This window comes from Leucopleurus acutus (genome assembly GCF_964270905.1).
Source record: "Leucopleurus acutus genome assembly, chromosome: 2".
NCBI classification, from domain to species: Eukaryota; Metazoa; Chordata; class Mammalia; order Artiodactyla; family Delphinidae; genus Leucopleurus; species Leucopleurus acutus.
Window position 1 is genome coordinate 77503487 of NC_139143.1, and position 20207 is coordinate 77523693.

At 54.1% G+C, this 20207-nt stretch overlaps 2 protein-coding genes across 2 annotated transcripts in view; both read left to right on the forward strand.

Moving 5' to 3' along the window:
- Nucleotides 1-1560: 1560 nt before the first annotated feature.
- On the forward strand, nt 1561-9403 carry TAGLN2 (transgelin 2). Its single transcript, XM_082832937.1, has 5 exons — nt 1561-1677; nt 6950-7156; nt 7629-7803; nt 8163-8265; nt 8572-9403. The coding sequence occupies exons 2-5, from the start codon at nt 6977-6979 to the stop codon at nt 8711-8713; spliced, it is 600 nt and encodes a 199-aa protein (XP_082689063.1). The 5' UTR covers nt 1561-1677; nt 6950-6976; the 3' UTR covers nt 8714-9403.
- Nucleotides 9404-11788: 2385 nt separating this feature from the next.
- CFAP45 (cilia and flagella associated protein 45) overlaps nt 11789-20207 on the forward strand; it is a gene marked incomplete at both ends in the record, with an annotated part of 41070 nt that continues 32651 nt past the window's right edge. The window contains one exon of the mRNA XM_082833502.1: nt 11789-11872. Within this exon, the coding sequence (XP_082689628.1) occupies nt 11789-11872 (84 nt within the window). The remainder of the gene's footprint in view (nt 11873-20207) is intronic.

The window sequence follows — 20207 nt, forward strand, 5'->3', positions numbered from 1 at the left end:
AGGCACGGAGGATTCCTTGGCCTACCAGGGAATCACTGGAATATAGGGGTAGGGAGGATCGGGCAAGAGAGAATGGAAAAGTGGGAAGGCACTGATTTTTTTTTTTAATTATTATTTTTAAAATTTATTTTATTTTTGGCTGCATTGGGTCTTCGTCGCTGCGCGCGGGCTTTCTCTAGTTGTGTGGAGCAGGGGGTACTCTCTGTTGTGGTGCGCAGGCTTCTCTTTGCAGTGGCTTCTCTTGTTGTGGAGCACGGGCTTGAGGCGCACGGGCTTCAGTAGTTGTGGCACGCGGGCTCAGTAGTTGTGGCTCGCAGGCTCTAGAGTGCAGGCTCAGTAGTTGTGGCGCATGGGCTTAGTTGCTCTGCAGCACGTGGGATCTCCCCGGACCAGTGACCAAACCCGTGTCCCCTGCATTGGCAGGCGGATTCTTAACCACTGCACCACCAGGGAAGTCCGGCACTGGTTGGTGATGCGCTTGAAAACCAGGCTCAACTGGGTCTTCTATCATCTGTGAAGAACTCCACTGATGGATGTAAGCAGGGACTCCACCCCAGAGGGACTGCTCAACTGAAGCCCGAAAACAGGGAGGAGGGAGCCCTCCTTCAACCCCCAAACGAGGCTCTCCTCCACCCTCAGAGACAGAAGAACTGCCAGCCTCTTCCTCCACTGAGGGTTCTTTTGATCCCTCCAGGATTAAGAAGAGGTGCCAGGTCATAGAGGAGGAAATGAAGGGAAAGAAGTCAAGTCTGGGGACTTCCCTGGTGGCGCAGTGGTTGAGAATCCGCCTGCCAATACAAGGGGATACGGGTTCGAGCCCTGGTCCGGGAAGATCCCACATGCTGTGGAGCAACTAAGCCCGTGCACCACAACTACTGAGCCTGCGCTCTAGAGCCCGCGAACGACAACTACTGAGCTCATGTGCCACAACTACTGAAGCCCACACACCTAGAGCCTGTGCTCCACAACAAGAGAAGCCACCACAATGAGAAGCCCACACACCACAACAAAGACTTAACACAGCCCCCAAATAAATAAATAAATTATAAAATAAAAAAATAAAATTGTTTAAAAAAAAAAAGAAGTCAAGTCTGAACCCTGGGTCTCAACGCTGATCATGCCTCTTGGGCCCTGGGCACGGAATCACCTCACTGCTAGTCTGGGGCTTGAAGAAGGTGGGGAGCAAGACCACCAAGACCAGGAGCTGTCCTGGCCTGCTAGCCCCAGTCCTGCCTCACCCTAGACGGTTGTGTGTGTGTGCGTGGAGTGGGGGCGTTGAGCGTCTTCCTGTACCTCCATTTACTTAACCACCCTTTTTAAACCAAGAGGTTTCTTCCCATATAAAAACGCCCACAGTCTTGAGCTAACCTAGGCAGAAAGTTTCCCACTGGGGCACAAGTTTAAGGGCTCTGGGGTAGGGGTATAGGTTCTCAAGAGTGGAGGCTACTGCCTCCAGGTCCTTTAACTCAGGTTCTTCTCCACCGCCCCTGTCTTTTAAGCACTGCCCTCAGCTTCTGGACTGCGGCGCCTTTAAACCCTCTCGGCCCTTGCCCCGCCCCTGGCCCGCCCCGTCCGAGGCGGGAGCAGGCTGAAAACCTCCGGCCGGGCCCGGCCCCGGCGCTTCACTCGCGCTGCAGACCCCGCCTGGAGTGCGCAACTCTTCGGTCCGCGTGAACGGTGAGCTGGAGGGAGGGGTCTCTAGAAAGTTAGAAGCCAGAGCTTGCGACTTGCTCCAGTGAGCTTGGTGATCAAGGGCTGGCAGGCAAGGGTCCTTTGACTGCTCTGCCCCTCCCCGGGCTGTCAGGTCTGTCCCCAGGCTCTGACCCCGCATTGTTGAGCAATGAGGTCAGCCGCTGTTGCTAGTGCATAGACGGGGCCGTCCGTCCGGATCAGGAACTCGGGGACTGCGTCCCGCCCGCCGGCTCCAGCCCCGGGTCTTCGCTGGGGTGGGGAAAGGGGGGCGTCAGGGATTAGCTGGCTGGCCCCCAGTGATGGAGCGTACAGGGTCCCGGCGCCCAACCTGGCCAGCTCGGCGCCGCCGGGGCTTCCGAAGCGACACTTCACTTCCTAGTTCCAGGAGCACGTGTGGGTGCTGCCTGCCCTCTGCGTCCCCGAAGCCGACCTTTCTGTTCATTCTCCTGCAGCTCGTTTTTCTGGGGATTCGGCGTCGCGGGTTGGGGCGAGGGGGCTCCGTGCGCGGGTCCCGCATGGCCTCGCCTTCCCGGGTTCGGGCGGGGAGTTGAAGCTCCAATCGCCTCCAGGAGAGTCTCCCCGACCTGAAACATCTGGGAGGCTGCAGCCCTGACTGCGCCCCATCATGCCCTGTCTGTAGGAGGTGGTGTTGAGAGAGGATGGATGCTTTCCAGGCCTCCAGCCCCTACGGGAGCCGATGCCCCCACCCCTTGCCCCCTGCTGCTGGGAAAGTCGGTGGTGGCCGCGGGCGGGCGGTCGGGCGGGCTGCCCAGACCACTGCGTCACCCCAGCGGCGGGCGGTGGGTGATTCATCCCAGTGACGGCCCAGGGTGTGGCGAGCGGGGGGCGGCAGGACCGGAAATGGACTGCCACCTCCCTCCCCTACCCCCCTCCCTCTGCAGGCCTCCTGGAGGCTCCTGGAGCCGCTATCTGTGAAGTTCTGGGGCACCTTGGTATCTGTGAGCAGAAAGAAGTGGGGTAGAAGTGAGGATGGACTGGTGTGGGGATCCGGTGTAGGAGGAGGCCTGTGGCTCTCCTAGTTTTCTGACCCCAGAGCACCCGACAGAGGGACAGCTCCCCGTCTTTAACCCCACTCCCAGTTTCTCCTTCCTAGTCTACAGGGAAGACGGCCGAGGAGGCCAAGGTAGGGTGGCGCCGGCAGGGCCCTCCCCTTCCAGAATCAACAAATAAGTCTTTGTCCAAGTGCAGTTCTCCCCCCACCCCCACCCCCCCCACTCCACAGCCCGGGTCCCTCTTTTGCTCTCCGGGGATTGGCCTCTAATCCCTTCTCCCCACCCCCATCCCCTCTCCCCCACCCCCATCCCCTCTCCCCCACCCCCATCCATTCTCCCCCACCCCACATCCCCTCTCCCCCACCCCCATCCCCTCTCCCCACCCCCATCCCCTCTCCCCCACCCCCATCCCCTCTCCCCACCCCCATCCCCTCTCCCCCACCCCCATCCCCTCTCCCCACCCCCATCCCTTCTCCCACCCAGGATTTTCAGTTATGGGGCTCTCTAGCTCAGAATGTACCTTCTGTTCCCAGGATATTTCTTCTACTCCTGAACTATTTCCTTAAATCTACTTCTCTACCCCAAAACTTGTAATTTCCCTTCTCCACACGCCCTCCGTACCCTCCACAGCTGCTTCCTTGAGGAATCCCTTGCACCTGTCTGTACCTGTGAAGCGGCCCCTTTCCCAAGGATCCCACTTCTGCTCCCCGCCCTCGCCCCGCCCCCGCTCCGCCCCCACTCGGAGCCTCCCCGCCACTCCTGCGCCGAGTGGATGTTTCTGCCCGGTGCCCCCACCCTGCCCCATTCCTGTGTTTGGTACACAGAAGCCATGGCAACGGCCCCCACCATACCCCTCCTCCTGCGCAAGCCTTGTGGCTTCCTGTTTGCATAGCTTCAGCTTTCTCTTCTGCTCGCTGACTCTTGATACCAAGGCGGCTGCCCCAAGGTGGCCCTTCAATCATAGGTCTCCCATCACCCCCGCTCCCTGTGGCTCTTCGCTTTGGGGGCAAGTATCCCTGTTTCGCCTTTTCAAAATAGTCTTAATGCCAATTCTGGATTGGGAGGTTCCCCTGTGTCCTCTCTGCACAATGAATGGAGAGTCCCTTTGTCTTTCCAGTTCAACACCCCGGCCAGGAGCCCTGGAATCCTACTCCCACCCCACGTCCGCTTTTTCTTTGGCGTCGGCGGTGGGGTGAGGTCAGCTTCCAGCCCAGGGTCTGGGTGGGGCTGAGGGCTGGAGTGCCTTTTGTGGCCCCTCCCCCTTTCCCAACTGTTGTAACCTTGTGGGTGGGAGTGAGGGCTGTTCCCACCGCTGTAGGCAGCTCTGGAGTTTAGGTTACTCACTGCCAATCCACCCCCCAAGCTGTGCAGCTGTTGTTTTCCCTTCGGACCCCCAGCTCTGGGCATCTCCCACACAGCCTTTCCCCACTGCAGTAGGCAACTGGCTACCTTCCCTCCTTTAAGGGAGAGCCAGGGTAGGTCCCCTGAGTGTCACTAGCGTGGGCCACTCCAGCTCCAGCGGCCGCAGCCCCTCAGCGTGTGCCTGCTCGTGGGGGTGGGGAGAGAAGCCGTGGGCAGGCTGGGCCCGTCTGGCCTGCCTCCTCCCAGAGCTCTGCTTTACGGCTCTGGCACCTCGGGATCTAGGGCAATGGCTCCAGAGTGGAGCCGAGACACTGCAGCTGGAGTCTGTGACCTTGCCAGATGTGCCCAGGCACCAGAGTTGAGGAGGGAGACCCAGAGGTGGGTCTGGGAGGCCGAGTCTGTCCTGCCCGTCCATACCGTAAGTGACACTGGAGGGGTCACTCTTCGGTCCTGCGCTCCCCTCCTAACCCTGGTGTCTGGGTTAATCATTGTCCTGTCCTTTCTTTCCCTGGGCCATAGTGATCCCTGGGCCTCAGGCCACTTGGCTCCATGGAGACACAGCCCTGAGGCCCAGGTGTCCACAGTGGAGCTGCTCCCAGAAGTGAGGTCTGAACATTGGGCTGGGAAAAGGGGGCTTACTGGTGGCAGCAGCCTCTGGCCCCCCTCTCCTTGCTTCTGAGCCTCCCAGCCGTGGCCCTGTGCGTCAGGGGTCACAGGCTTACGGAGACCGAGTGGCTCTCGGCTGGGCAGCTGGGGCTGGGCTGAGGGGAGAGAATCTTGTCTCCCTCTCTCCACTCGGCCGGCCTGCCCTGTCCCTGCTGAGTGTGTGCTGGCTCGTGGTGTGGGTCAAGGCCCAGACTGACATTTATCTGGCCCGGCTTCCGGGCTGGGTGAAGTGGGGCTGGGTCGTCTTAATGAGGTTTAAAAATAACTGATTATGGGGAGGATCGCTGCCGGAAATGTGCAGCCCAATAGGCTGCAGTCGGAAGGAGCAGCCATGTTGCAGTGGGGGGGAGGGGACTGGCCCAAGCCCCACCTCTGCTGGGGCTGAGAGGTGGGAGGACGTTTGAGGCAGCTGCTGTCCCTGTGGCCTGCCCCGAGGCCCAGGGAGGGGGGTTGGGGTGGCTCAAACTGCTGTGCGGGGGACCCAGGGAGCCAGAGTGACTCCGTCCCTTAAGTCTGACCTGGCCTGGGGCCAGAGGTAGGGAGAGGCAGTGTTTCTCCTCCCTCTCCTTGAACAGAGGTGCCTGGCCTGGGGCATCCCCTTTTATGTACAGTCAGCCAGCTCTATCTCAGAGCAGAAAGAAGAGCCCATGGGGAGGGGATGGGGGCAGGAAATGGGGTCCCGGCTCCCCCTCGGCATGGGTAGCATTCCTAGGACAGGGCTCTGGGTGTGGGACCTAGGCAGGGAGGTGGCAGGTGGGGACATACTGCCCACTGCGAGGTGCTGTCAACCCAGGCCAGTGGTCAGGAAACCACCCAGTTCTTCCTAACTGAGGTCCTCCAACTAAGTTAAAGAAACCCCGCTGTGTACTTCCCCATCCCTCCCTCTCTTCCCGGGTTTCCCTAAAAATGCCACCCAAGGCTCCTGGATTAGTGCCCTATTCCTGCTGTAACAAATTGTCACAAACTGAGTGACTTAAAGCCACACACATGTAATATCTTGCAGAGCTAGGTTTCACTGGCTAAAATCAAGGTGTTGGCAGGGCTTGCAATCCTTCCAGGGGACTTAGGGGAGATTCCATTCCTTACGTTTCCCAGCTTCTGGAGGCCATCTGCATTGCTTGGTTCATGACCCTGCATCACTCCAACCTTGGCTTCCTTCTCACTTCTCCCACTCTGACTCATCTGCCTTCCTCTTTCACTCATAAGGACCCTTGTCGTGAGGGCATTGGGCCCCCCTGGAGACCCAGGGTACTCTCCTTATCTCAAGATCTATAATTCAATCACATCTGCAAAATCCCTTTTGCCATATCAGGTAACATTCCCAGGTTCTGGGAATTAGAACATAGACACCTTTGGGGGGCCATTATTCTGCCTACCACTGCTTCTAGAAAGGAAAGTAGAATTAGGTATTACCTCTTTGCTCATGGGAAGCCCCTTTGCCTGGTGAAATCTGTTAAGGACCTACTCAGACCTACCTCTTCCAGGAAGCCCTCCAGGCTGCTTCTGCCAATACTCCTCTCTCAATTCCTATAACATGTGGTCTGACTGTGTAGTTTAATATTCATCATGTACAACTCTTGCCCTTTCATAGGTGCTCACTTTGTCTCTCTGATGGCACTGTGGGCAACTTTAGGACCAAGGACTTCTGTGTCTTCCACAATCCCCAGCACAAATAGTGGGTGTTCAATTAAAACCCAGTGGCTAATTAAGGGTAGATCTGTCCAGTCCCCTAGCTCCTGACATAGGTTTCTCCAGCCACTCCATATTCTTTCCAAATCATTCTCTTGCCCAGAACTGGAAAAGGCAGGGTTGGGGTTAGAATGACCAGTTTGCCTTTGCTAAAGCTGACCACCCCAAATGAGGGGCTGAACCCCCAATCCTGGCCTCATTTACCCTATTTTCTATTCCAGTGGGTTTTATACTTCATTGTAGCAGTGGAACCATTCAAATGAAATCTAATGGGAAGCCTCAGTAGAGTAGACAGGCTACCTGTCACAGGGGTGGAAGAACCCAGAGGTGCCTTAACACCTCCTAGAGTTCTGAACACTGAGAGTTTAGCCCATGTCCAGGGGTTAAGGTGAGACTTCCCTCATTTGGTGGCTGTTCTCACCTCCTCACCTCCGGGGCCCACCCTGGGGATATGGTGTGTGTCAGAACCCCCCACCCCACAGGCTGCAGAGCGCTGACCACAGGCCTGGATGTGTCCTCTCCCCAGCTTCCCCCAGACACCACCGCCCTTTGGAATGGCCAACAGGGGACCTTCCTACGGCCTGAGCCGGGAGGTGCAGCAGAAGATTGAGAAACAATATGATGCAGACCTGGAGCAGATCCTGATCCAGTGGATCACCACCCAGTGCCGCAAGGATGTGGGCCGGCCCCAGCCTGGGCGCGAGAACTTCCAGAACTGGCTCAAGGATGGCACGGTGAGAGCTGGGCGCCTCTGACCAGAAGTGCCAGGAGAGCAGGGCTGGGTCTGAGGGACCGGGGATTGTCTCAGCTGAAGAATGGAGGGCAGCCCCCTCCCAGCTCTTCTTGAGCCGGGATATCTTCATCGTGCAGAGGCCCCCTGCTTTCCTCCCTCCCGCCGAGGGAAGTGGGAGGGTGAACGTGCCTCCCTGCAGTGGAAGCTGTGTGTGACAGAAGGAAGAGGAACTCTAAGGGAGAGCTGGGGGAGGTGTGCTGTAGTTGGTAATCCTGGAATAGCACGGTTTACACTCTGGGCTCAGAGGCAGGGGGCTGGGCAGGAAGGAGCCTGTGCTCACTCCAGGTAGAGTCAGAGCTGTCTTCAGGTAGGAGAGGCCCCTCTGCGGTTCACTGTCTCTAGCGCCGAGCATGGTACATTCTGATCTGTGGTAGGCAGGGCCTCACTTCTGCACACCTACTGTCCTCACCCAGGTGCTGTGTGAGCTCATTAATGGGCTGTACCCCGAGGGGCAGGCCCCGGTGAGGAAGATCCAGGCCTCCACCATGGCCTTCAAGCAGATGGAGCAGATCTCCCAGTTCCTGCAAGCAGCCGAGCGCTACGGCATCAACACCACCGACATCTTCCAGACTGTGGACCTCTGGGAAGGTGGGTCAGGGCCAGGGCACCGTCATCTGGAAGAACAGAGGCTGGGCTGGGCCATGTCCACCAGGGAGAAGGGGCAGGTTTCTGATACCTGAGGACAAAGAGTGGTGTGTGTGTGTGTGTGTGTGTGTGTGTGTGTGTGTGTGTGTGTGTGTGTGTGTGTGTGTGTGTGTGTGTGTGGTGTGTGTGTGTGTGTGTTTATTGAGGAGTTGGCCATATTGGGGGTTGGGTTGGAGAAGGGTCGGGAGACCAAGAGTAAAAGAATTAGGAAGCTGGGCCTGCTGACTTAGTGATAGAGGTGGAAGCCTGGCATGCAGGACCCCAGACCCACTGAGGCCAACACACCCCCTCCCCCTTCCCAGGAAAGAACATGGCCTGTGTGCAGCGGACACTGATGAACCTGGGTGGGCTGGCGGTAGCCCAGAACAATGGACTCTTCTCTGGAGATCCCAACTGGTTTCCCAAGTGAGTACTGCTGGGGCAGCCCTGGCCCCGGGCCGGCGCGGTGATCCTTCCCACTCCTGTCCCTAGGAAATGCCCTTTACAAAGCACTTTCACATTCCTCGTCTCACTTAATCCTCATGAGTCTCCCGGGGTGGCAAGGGACAGTCCCTTTTGAGAGATGACTGGGTGGCTTCAGAGAGCTCAAGGCTCGCCAGGGCAGAGCTGGCACCAGTACTTAAGCCAGAGAAAGCCTGTGCTGTGTCCATGGAGGACGTTTACTGGGGCAGCCTCCACCCTCCTCCTAACCAACGCTCCCTTTCCACCCAGGAAATCCAAGGAGAACCCTCGGAACTTCTCAGACAACCAGCTGCAGGAGGGCAAGAATGTGATTGGGTTACAGATGGGGACCAACCGCGGGGCATCTCAGGCAGGCATGACCGGCTACGGGATGCCACGCCAGATCCTCTGATCCCACCCACAGCCCTGCCCCTGCCTGCCGTGAATGGTTTATATATATATATATATATATATGTGTATATATATATATATATATATGTATATATATATTTTAGCAGTGACATTCCCTGAGAGCCCCTGGAGCTCTCACGCTCCCCTCTGCCAGGGTGGGGGCCTGGCCTGTCTCCTCTGGGGGTGCCTGACGGTGGCCTCCCCACTGTGCTTACTAATACATTCCCTTCTCTAAATCCACCAAAACTGGACCAACTGGCCTCTTTTCCACGGGACCAAAATTAGGGGGGCATCACCCCCTCTCCCCACCATACCTCTTTTCTTTCTCTCTGGCCTCTCTTCCCCTGAGCCCTGTGCCCTAATCCATTCCTTGGCTGGGAGTCAGGGATGCTGCCTAATGGCCTTCTCCCCACAAGTACGCCTCGCCCACAGCTGTGGCTGCAGGGACTTAATTTATAGGGAGGGGTCTGTGGCGGCTGCCCCCCAGCCCCAGCTGGACTGCGCTCACCACACTTCTGAGGCAGCCTGCCCTGGCAGAGGCCTTCAGGCTTCTCATTTTCCATTCCCCTCTCTGTGGCTAACGGGTGGGGGTGAGGGGACCGGGGAGGGAAGGCTGCCCACCATGGGCTGGGGCTTGAAGAATCTGAGTTTGCTGGTTTAAATAAAGAATCTCTGTCTTTTTTTGGATGGACTCTGGCTGTGTCTGGGGCCACTGAGTCCACTGTTGGGAAGGGAGGAATGTGGGGGAAGGGCGGTGACTGGCTCCAGGGAAGAGGGCTTTGAAATAAAAGGTTACAAACATCTCCCCATCATTGATTTCCTTCCCATTCTTTTTCTCACTTGGTTTAGGGGTGGGGTTGAGATGGGACAGGCCCTTCCAGCTGCCCTCGGGCTAGAAGCCATGATGACAGCATACGTGGGCAGGCTCCACAGGGAAGGGGGGGGCCATCACCTACCCAGGTGCTCCTGGCTGGGCCCTTCCCACAGCCAGAACAGTTCTCAGCCACTGCAGGAAGGTGGGGCCGGCCGTCCACACAGCCCTGAGTCCTGGCAGGTGTCTGGGTGGGAGGCCCTCAGGCAGGCTTGATGCAAGGTGACCTCTGGTGGCCAGACCAGTCTGGGGGCCAGGGGTAGGCTTGCGGTGGTGAGGATCTGGCGAGCTGGGGGATGAGTGAGCAAGAAGGAGCTGCTGGTGGTGGCTGGAGGCAGGAAGCCTTCCTTGTTGATCATCCCAGGCACTTGTGAGCTGCTTGCTGGTGAGAACCTAGCAGCATTCCTTCTGGACGGGTGGCCCTGGACCACAATAATCAATTTTGGGGTCAGGTTGTCCTGAGCTCCCAGCCCTGACCCAGGCATGAATGTAGTTCCAACCCCACGGCCTTCCCATCAGACCCTGTGTCTCCCTAGAGGCTCTGGGCCAGTCCCCCACTTCAGCTCCCACCCGCATCAGCCAACCTGGCCTCCACTGTCCCTCTCCCCACGTCCACTTCCGTGTGTCTCTACTTCCCGAGGATGGGAAAGGCACAACGTTGTGCCTGAGGGTGACAAATTGTGCAGTTGTGGATAACAAGAGAGCTTCCATTCTCCTTTCGCCCACCCCACTGTGGTTCCCGCTGCCAAGAAGCACCTACTGTGTGCCAGGCCCCATGCCACTGCTGTACATTAGCCGTCAGCTCAGGGGCTCTCCGCCTTATCCGAGCCCCAGCCATGGGCGAGATGGTATTTGCTTGCCTGCTGTACTCCCCTGGGCTGTGGCACAGATAAGATAGGGTGCAGCCTATTTGCAAATTCCCCGGGGATTAGCTGTCACTCCACCCCGTTATCTCCCATTCAGGAAGCCTCCGTGGAATGCCAGTGAGGAAGAGTGATGTCATTGCAGACGCAACATTGAATTCATTGATATTTGAACTGAAAAAAACAAACCATTTGCACCCTTCTCTGATTTAACTATAGCTATGAATTATGGGCCACAGGCCTCACGACTTTCTGGGACTGGCACACCACAGAGTCAAGACTGAGGACCACTGTCTTCTCCCAGCAGATTCCCATGTTAGTCCACAAGGTGGATATGACTGTATTATTTCCCTCATTTCGTTCCCAAATGAGCGTACTGGGTCCCAGGACAAGAAACTCACCCAAAGCCGTATAAGGATTTAGTGGGCAGAGGGGTTTTGAACCCAGGTCATCCTGGCTAGGAGCTGGCTGAGCCTATGCTGCTCCAGCCGGACTGGATTTGAGAGGTGCTCAGCCACGGGGCTCACCTCCCTCCTGGCTGGATCCACCACCCACCAGCAAGCTCTGGGAGGCCCCTCCACGTCTCCCCTTAATCCACTTCGCTCCAGGTTCAGCTCCTTCCTTCTGGAAATGGCCTCCACTGACTCCTCAACATTTTGTTTTGTTTTGTTTTCTGTTTGCTTTACAGCATTTTGTTCCGTGTGAAATCACAGTTTCATCCCTAATTTGGCCCCTCTCATCTCTCCTGGCACTCCTTCAGGCCCTGGAGCCCAGAATGGGTCCCAGCCCTGGGAATAGGGGGAAAAGCTTCTCTGAGTGGCAACCCCTTTTCCTGCCATCTCCTAGCAACTCATTCCCCGTGGCTTTCCACACTGGTGTTCCCTAACACCCTGCGCCTGCAGGACGGTTCCTGCTGCCCCGAACAATCTCCCCTTCCAGGTGTCACCGTGGCTACTTTCTGTCCTTCAGGTCTTTGTTCAAATGTCACCTTCCAGTTCAAACATACTACCTTCCCTGGCCGCCGTGTTTAAAATTGCACACTCCACTCTCAGCCTGCACCCCATCCTCCTTCCCTCCTTTCTCCTATCACTACATGATACTCAATGTAGTTTACTTATTTATCTTCTGTCTCCACCCACAGGATGTACACTCTGTAAGGGCAGGTTTGTGCTGGTTTTGTTAATGCACAGTAGTGCCTGGCGTGTTGTAGGCGCTGGATAAATATTTGTTGAATGAACGAATGAATGAGTGAATATCACACTGCCCTCATGCTCCTGAATCCCCTGGCCTGGTGCCCAGCCAGCCCAGGGTCCCAGTGACCCAGCCTGTCATCGGATCTGAAATGAAACCAGTTTCCATTTCAGTTTCCAATGCTTCCTCATTTCCTGTCAGTTTCCAATGCTTCCTCATTGTTCATTTCTCAAAGGCAAAAACCTGAGAAGCGGGTTCTCCCTATAGCCAGAGGAGTGGAGGTTGGGAAGGGGATGGAGGGTGGTTTGTGTGCTCTGGGCAAGTGGAAGGTGCTTGAGGATTTGGCAGAAAAAAAAGTGGGAAGAGGGCAGGAGGAAGGGGTAAGAGCCAGCATTGGTTCATTTACTCCTTGCCTGCAGCCTTGCAGTGGAAGATCACTGTGGAGGTAAAGGGAAAGTAGGCTTGGCCCATGGTGGCTGATGGGAAGGAGAGCTGGAGAAGGAAGGCAGGGAGGAGGAAGAGGAGGGGGAGGGGGAGGAGGAAGAGGGGGGAGGGGAGGGGAGGCTAGGGGGAGGGGAGGGGAGGAGGAGGAGGAGGAGGGGTTCACAGTGTGGCTGACCTGTAGGGGAAAAGTATAGTTCTGTGCGGTCTGTTCATGTGCACTGAGTGTGCGTCCAGGTGTGCGAGAATTCACAGGGCCAGGGCTCGGGGGTGCGGGTGGGAGGAGATGAAACTGTGACCTTGTGTGGAGGCTGCCTGTGAGTATGTGTTTACCAAGGACTGGGGACTGGGGGTGCAGAGAGGTGTGTGTCAGGTGTGTGTAGGCAGAGGGTAAGCGTCTGAGTGTTTGTCCATGGCTCCCTGGAGAACAATATGTCCATTCCTGCCTGTGCAGCCCAGAGAGGCCTTTGAGAGCTTGGCAGAAGGCCCAAGGACCAGTGGAACAGGGAAAGGGCTGGACAGTAGGGCCCCAGGGAGGGAGCAATAGAGGGCCTGGGATTAAATTTGTTGAAGAGAAGGCTAAAGGTCAATTAGTAACCGTCTCCTTGTGAAGAAATGAGTTTTAGTCCCAGTGGCTAGGGAGGTAGATTAAAAGAAAATGCACTGAAGGTCCACCTAGAGAAATTTAGGTTAAACAAGGAAAAATGATCCTCCTGACCCTGAGGTGTTATTAGCCTCTGGATTCTCTTAAGGGTCAGAAGGAAGGTCTTCGATAATAGGACAAGTCTCATCTTAAAGTGGAAAATGAGCAATTCTGCCTGGGAACACTCATATACGCACCCATTTTTTCATTCATGTATTCATTCCTTCAACAATTATTGGGGTTCTACCCTATGCCAGGCCTTATGGGGCCTATGAAGATTATTCATACATGACCTCTTTGCTCAAAAAGTCCCTCGTCCTGTAGGGGAGGTAAAACATGGATAGGAGCCACGATAATTCAGAAAGCCAGTGATACGTGCCTTTGGAGAAATGCAAGTAGGGCTCTTTGGGAGGATCACTTGCCAGCCTCCCGCAGCCCTGGATCATTTCTGGGGTGGAGGTTGGTGGTGATGTCATGGTGAGCTGAGGCTATGTGTCTCGGGGATACTCTCCCCTGATCTGCTGGGGGGAGTGGGGCTGCTGGTTGGTGGGGGTGGGATTGCTCCTCCGGAAGAAGGAGTAGTCACTGGCTCTGTGGTCAGAGGTCAAGTTTCAGTGCCGGGGGTGGGGGGGTGGGGGGTGGGGGTGGGGGGGGTGGGGGGGTGGGGGATGGGGGGGTGGGGGGGTGGGGGGGGGTGAAGGGGCTGTTCCTTTCCTGCCTGGAGTGGGGGTGGTCAAAGAAGCCTGAGTCAGGGTGAGAACCAGGGATTGGGTGGGGACAGATCAACATCACTGGGGGAGGGTAGGTGGGGAGTGGGTCATACAAGCATCTCCCCAAACACTGGGGCTGTCACACCATTTCACCCCGCTGTGGGCAGGGCCTGAATTTTGAGTTGTGTTTCCATGAGAGAAATGTAGCTCGGTGTGGGGCTGAACCATCACGGTGATGATGATGATTCACTACTATTTTTCTGTTAGTCACTCTGCTGAGAGCTTGACCTGTATATGTTCTTCCATTATTTCAAAAAATATTTATTGAGCACCTATTCAGGGCGAGGCATCTACTGGGTGTTGGAGGATACAGAAGTCAACAAAACAAGTACAGTTTGTACCCTCCTGGGAGGAGCTAGAAGAGCAGACAATCAATTATAATGTGATTTGTGGCGTGCTAAGGGGAGTCTAGGTGAGAACCCAGAGGAGGGGACTTAACCCAGCCTCACGGGGAGAGGCATCAGTGAAAATTTCTGGAAGGTCTGAACTGAGGATTTAAGGATAATTAGAAGCATAAAGGAGAGGCCAGTAGTGTTGAAGAGGACAGTGGTCTCCGGTCTCCGCTGAGCTGCAGCATGGGTGTGGGCTGGAGGTGGGAATGTACAGGGCTGGACAGTAGAATGGGTGTGTTTAGAGGCTGGAGGGGTGGGTGCTGAGAAATGCACATCCTCAGAGGGCCTTCAATGTCCATGAATAATTTTGGACCTTTCATTAAGGGCAGGGGAAGACACTGAAGGATTTTAAGCAGGGGGATGAGGAGATGAGAGTTGGGTTTTAACTTAGCCGACTTCCTGAGGCTGCAGGGTAGAGAATGGCCTAGGGTTGGAGAAGACTAGTGAGTGAGGCAGGCCAACTCCAGGAGGTTACTGCAGCAGTCACAGCAGAGGCAAGAGTGGCCTGGGGAAGGAGGACCAGTGGGGATGGAAAGAAGAGACTGGATTTCAAAATTGTTTGGTACTCTGTGCAGAGTTGAAGAAGGGGGCGAGGGATCCAGAAAGACGGACTTCTGGATTCAGCCACTAAGCAAATGGTGTCTGTGGCTAGGATGGGAAATCCAGGAGAAGGGGCTTGACCACCACCACAGAATGTTATTCTCTCCTATTTTACAGATGAGGAAACTGAGGCTAAGAGAGCAGAAGTAACTTGCAGAACCTACCTAGCAGGTGGCTGAACTGGGGCTTAAAACTTGTGGCAGAAGAAGTCCAGGCTAATTGCTCACCCCATCGTGGAGCTCCCTGGCTTGGTGGCTGACCCCGGGGAAGGGTTCGGCCTGCAGCCAGCATGCACTGTGGTTTTTCTGTAGGTGGAGGCCAGGGCCACAGTGAGGAAGGGAGAGGTCTGGCTTAGGAAGAGGTGCAGGAAGTTCAGCTCTGCAGCTGCCACCCCTCCAAGGCAAATGAAGATCTGGCAGCCACAGGAAGGAACTAAGAAACCCAGCCCCTGATCTTGCACCTTGGGGTTTCTGTCCTGAAGGTCCCCTGACTTTTTTTTTTTTTTTGCAGTACGCGGGCCTCTCACTGTTGTGGCCTCTCCCGTTGCGGAGCACAGGCTCTGGACGCGCAGGCTCAGCGGCCATGGCTCACGGGCCCAGCCGTTCCGTGGCACGTGGGATCTTCCCGGACCGGGGCACGAACCCACGTCCCCTGCATCGGCAGGCGGACTCTCAACCACTGCGCCACCAGGGAAGCCCAAGGTCCCCTGACTTTTTGGAGCCTTCTGACAGCCTACCGTTTCCTTCTAGCCATAAAGACTACCACAGCCCCCAGGAGAGTAGCTGAGAGTTGTATTTTCAAGGCACTTCCATATCTATTAATTCCAGGGAGACTTGTCACCTCTTGGGAAGGCTTGAATATTTTTATACCCTTTGGGGAGAAGAGACAAACTGAAACCGAGAGACTGAAAGTGATGGGCCAGGGTCCCAGGGATCTTGAGAGTAGAAAGCACACCTTATGTGTCTTCAGATGGCTCATAGTTCTCAGAACATTAGTCGCAGGCCCAGAGGCGCTCAGCCCAAGTTCATGGTTTTGAATTGGTTCTGCATGTACTAGAATTCAGGTCTCTGGACTCCTGGTCAGTCGCCGGGTGTTGAAAATACCCATGTCAGGCATCCCTGGGGATGGGCTGACTGTAGGCCCCATCCTGTATTTTCCCCCAACCCAGCTACCCTCTAAGACTGGGAGCATTGGAATCCCCTGGGGTACTGGTTAGAAATGCAGATTCTAGTTAGTCCTATTAGACCCATTAGGCCGGGAATCTGTGGTGGAGGTGATGGGGGTGGTGTCTTGAATTTGCATTTCAAACTGGCTTCCCCCATAATTCTTAGGCGGCAACACTGCCCTAGGGGATTTGGAGAGGGAAGTTTCTCCAACAAGAAAACTGAGGTCTGAGCCAGCCCTGGCTACGCCTTGAACGGGAGTTGTCCCCCCCCCACCTCCCCGCCCCACGCTGTACTGTTTGGCGACTGTGGCTGGGTTGCCGGGGGAACCAGGCTGTGTAACTTCCTGGCTTGGGTGGTTTTCCCCTCCTTGGTCTTATCTCAGCATCCGCCACCCAGTCCAGGGCCGTGCTGGTCACGTAGGAGGGGAAGCTGGTGCCAGGTGTGTGGAGACGTGTGCAGGGCACCAGGGCGACACTGGCCCAAGGACCTGGGGCGGGCAGGAGGGTGATGAGATTTTGAAGAAGAAGTAGGGGAGGCTGCAGATTTGTTGACGACTTTCTCCTTGGCCTGAGGGTTATCTGCCCAGTGGGAATGTGGCCAGGTGGGGATGTTGAGGAAATGGGGATGTATGACCAGCAGGGGGCTGTCTCTGTCACGGCTTCCACTTCCACTCCCACCCTAACCATCTTCCTCCCCCAGATCCGCTCCACCCCAACTCTTTCCCTCGTGCTCACTATCTTTCTCCTTGGCCCCAAATTTCTTCTTGTTCCTCAAACTCTCTTCTCCATCCCTGTCCCTTGCCCAGTCTCTCAGGTTGTAGCAGGAAGGCTCTACAGTTTTGAAGAATGGGAAAGAGAGAGAGAGTTTGGAAGAAAGCAGGAAGGCAGCAAATTCCTGGAGGAAAATTCATGCATTTAAGTATTTATTTATCTTTTAAGCCATACTGTGTTTTAGAGAGACTTGAGGCAATTTTGATAGTTCAAGTATTCCAGGAAGAAGGGGGCTGTGAAACGGTCTCTCAGGCATCCTTTGCAACTTAGAGGATTTACAGTCTGACTCCTGATCGTTTATACGACACTGAGGACAAAAGACATTCTTCCCACCCTCCCCCAGTATCTCCCTGCTCTGTGGGAAGGAAAAGGGAAGAAAATCACCAGGCACTATGCAAACTGATTTTCCAGCCTGGTCTGCTCTTCCCAGAGCCTCTCTTTTGGGCTATTACCCACTGCCCAGATGAGGAAACAAGGCCCAGGTGGTTATGCAGTTCACCTAAGGTCTCTCAGCTATAAGTAATGGTGCCAGGGGTCCAAGTCTGTTGGTCTGGCTCCAAAATCAGTCGCTACTTTCCTTCTTCACTGCACTGCCCCAGGAGCACAAGTCATGGGAGAGCACCTTCCAGGCTGCCTTAGATAGAATTGGGGGCTCTGAACAGCCTAGGAAATGATGATTTACTGAGACCTGACGGGCATCCTAGAGTTCCCGTCACGGGCAGATGTCACCACTAAGATGGGAGTAGAAGCTGCCCAAGGAGGTGGGTCCAGAGGAAGGAGCTGGGGCCTCTATCCTGGAGAACTGCCAGGATGTGTATATACGGCAAAGGAGTTCAGAGAAAACAGGAGAGCAATAGACCACCACTAACCCACACCTCCATGCACTCAACACAAATTCTTCTATGGGAATGTGGAAGCCCCATCTTTTTGCCCTTTGTCCATGTGGGGCCCTGCTCCCCGCATGCCACATCCAGACTCCACAACTCTGATCCCTGTTCCTAAATGCATATCAGAGAGAGAGGGGGAGAGAGAGAGAGAGAGAGAGAGAGAGAGAGAGAGAGAGAGAGAGAGAGAGAGAGAGAGAGAGAGAGAGAGAGGAGAGAGAGAGAGAGAGAGAGAGAGAGAGAGAGAGAGAGAGAGAGAGAGAGGGAGAGAGAGAGAGAGAGGAGAGAGAGAGAGAGAGAGAGGGAGAGAGAGAGAGAGAGAGAGGGAGAGAGGGAATCAGTCTCCTTTCTCATGCTTTTAGGACACATGCTCTAGTGAGAGGCCAGAGTTTTCATTTTAACCAAATGGCTCCTCTGGGTCCTGTCTCCCAGGCTCCTCCCATTTAAACGTGCTTGTTCATCACAGAGTCAAAATTCCTATCCCTCCTGCCTCAGCCAATGTGGGGAGCATCTCAGGAGAACAGCAGGGTGAGGCCTGCCTGACCCAGCGCCCCAAGGCCCGGTAGGGTGAGGAGAATCTGCGGGACCCAGCCCAGCCCCTGGGCTCTGCTCTCAGCTCTGAGGCACCCAGCAACTCTGCGGGATCTGGGCTCCTGGCTCCTGGCCAGCAATCCTGGGTTTACTCTGAGACTTCTCTGGGAGTGGCGATCTGGTAGGAAGCTTCAGGCAGCCAGAGGTGGAGTTAGGGTTAGGCGGATAATCTGGACCTGTCCTCTTCCTCAGGCGGCAGCAGCCAGCCTCTTAAACCTCCCTCCCCCGCCACCCGTTGTTCTCATCCCTCGGCTGGCTAGGCAATGAGAATGCTGAAAATGGGGCAGAGCACAGGAGGAGAGTGAAATGAGAGCTTAAGGATTGGGCTAGAAGGAGGAAGCCCCCAAAGGTGCACAGCGAATAGAAGAGACAGGAAGAAAAGGAAGGGCAGAGGGGAGAAGATGGAACAGGAATGGTGAGGGGAGGAGAGGGCTGAGCGTGGCTGAGGTCGGGAGGTGAGAGCGAGGGCAATCCGCCCACACCCACCGGACACGGCTGAGCAATTGAGCCAATCGCTGAGACGGGAAAGGTTGCCTCCCCACTTCTCAGAGGTGGCACTGGGTTTTGTGAGGCCTGAAGCTTATACAATTTTGGAAGCTCCTTTTAAGAAAAACAAAACAAAATTAATGACAGGAGTAAACATTGAACTAGAATAATGTCACAACAAATTATACATTAAAAAAAAAAATCTGGCAGGGATTTCCCTAGCGGTCCAGTGGTTAAGACTCCGTGCTTCCACTGCAGGGGGCACGGGTTCCATCCCTGGTTGGGAAACTAAGATCCCACGTGCCGTGCGGTGTGGCAAAAAAAATTAAAAAATAAAAATCTGGCAAATACTATAAACATCATAACATCTGGAAGAGTGACATAAGATTCGTATGAATTCACTGCCTGAAACCAGTCTAAAATAGTTTTCACCCTTACCTTTTTTTGGGCAGCTTATTCTTTGTCTCTTCACACGATAAAGATTGTATAATATTACTTTATATGGAGAACAGAATAATAATTCAGTTTTTTTCCTCTGGCATGATTTTGATCAACACTTTTATTATCGATAGATTAGAATGTTTCATTTCACAGCTTCTTGTTGTATCAATTTTTTGATTGTTGTCAAATTTGGGAAAAATCTCTGAAATTTCTCTCTTACATGAGCTGTAGAATTTCAGGAGATTGTCCAGTAATTAATCTTTTTTTTTTTTTTTAATTTAGACTGTGCCGGGTCTTAGTTGCGGCACACGGGAGCTTTGTTGTGCCATGTGGACTCTTAGCTGCGGCTTGCATGTGGGATCTAGTTGCCTGACCAGGGATCGAAACTGGGCCCCCTGCATTGGGAGTACGGAGTCTTACCCACTGGAGTCTTACCCACCACCAGGGAAGTCCTTCAGTAATTAATCTTAAGTGTTCTTTGAGTTGATGACACTCATTTACCCGATTGTCATAAGTCCTCATTTTAGTGTACTAATGTGTTTTATGCAATCTCCATCAGTGTCAATCTTTTATATCAAATCAACAAGAAAGTTAATATTTCCCCAATATGTTCATACAATTTTCTTCCCCTTGTTAGTTGGATTATTAAACAATCCAAGTGCTTGTTTATTCTGTTCAAAATTTGTCTGTTCCTCTTATTGAATTACCTTTTCTGGTAATCTGAAAATTTTTGTTTCAATTTGCTTCTCAATTTCAAAACAATTTCTACTGATTCACGGTTCATTTTTATTATTTGTGTTTCATAAACCCATTAATATCTTTTATTGAAATATAATTGACATATAACATTGTATTAGTTTCGGGTGTACAATACAATGATTCAATATTTGTATATATTGTGAAATGATCACCACAATAATTTATCACCACACAGTTTTTTTCTTATGATGAAAACTTTTAAGATCTACTCTCTTAGCAACTTTCAAATATACAATATTACTAACTACAGTTACCATGCTGTACATGATATCCCCAGGACTTTTTAATTTAATTTAATTAATTTATTTTTTTAATATTTTGGCCATGCTGCATGGCATATGGCATCTTAGTTCCCCATCTAGGGATTGAACCTGCACCCCCTGCAGTGGAAGCACAGAGTCTTAACCACCGGACTGCCCTGGAAGTCCCGGGACTTATTTATTTTATAACTAGAAGTTTGTACTTTTTGACCCCCTGCCCTGCCTCTGGCAATCACCAGTCTGTTCTCTGTACCTATGTGTCTTTTTTTAGATTTCACATATAAGTGATGCCGCACAGTATTTGCCTTTCTCTATTTGACTTATTTTACTTAGCATCATGCCCTCAAGGGCCATCCATATTGTTGCA

Excerpts from the sequence above, each read along its gene's own strand:
- TAGLN2 (XM_082832937.1), top strand. The coding sequence starts at position 6,977 with ATGGCCAACAGGGGACCTTCCTACGGCCTGAGCCGGGAGGTGCAGCAG. Across the intron at positions 7,804-8,162 it reads GACTGTGGACCTCTGGGAAG|GAAAGAACATGGCCTGTGTG; the intron begins GTGGGTCAGGGC and ends CCCCCTTCCCAG. Across the intron at positions 8,266-8,571 it reads GATCCCAACTGGTTTCCCAA|GAAATCCAAGGAGAACCCTC; the intron begins GTGAGTACTGCT and ends CTTTCCACCCAG.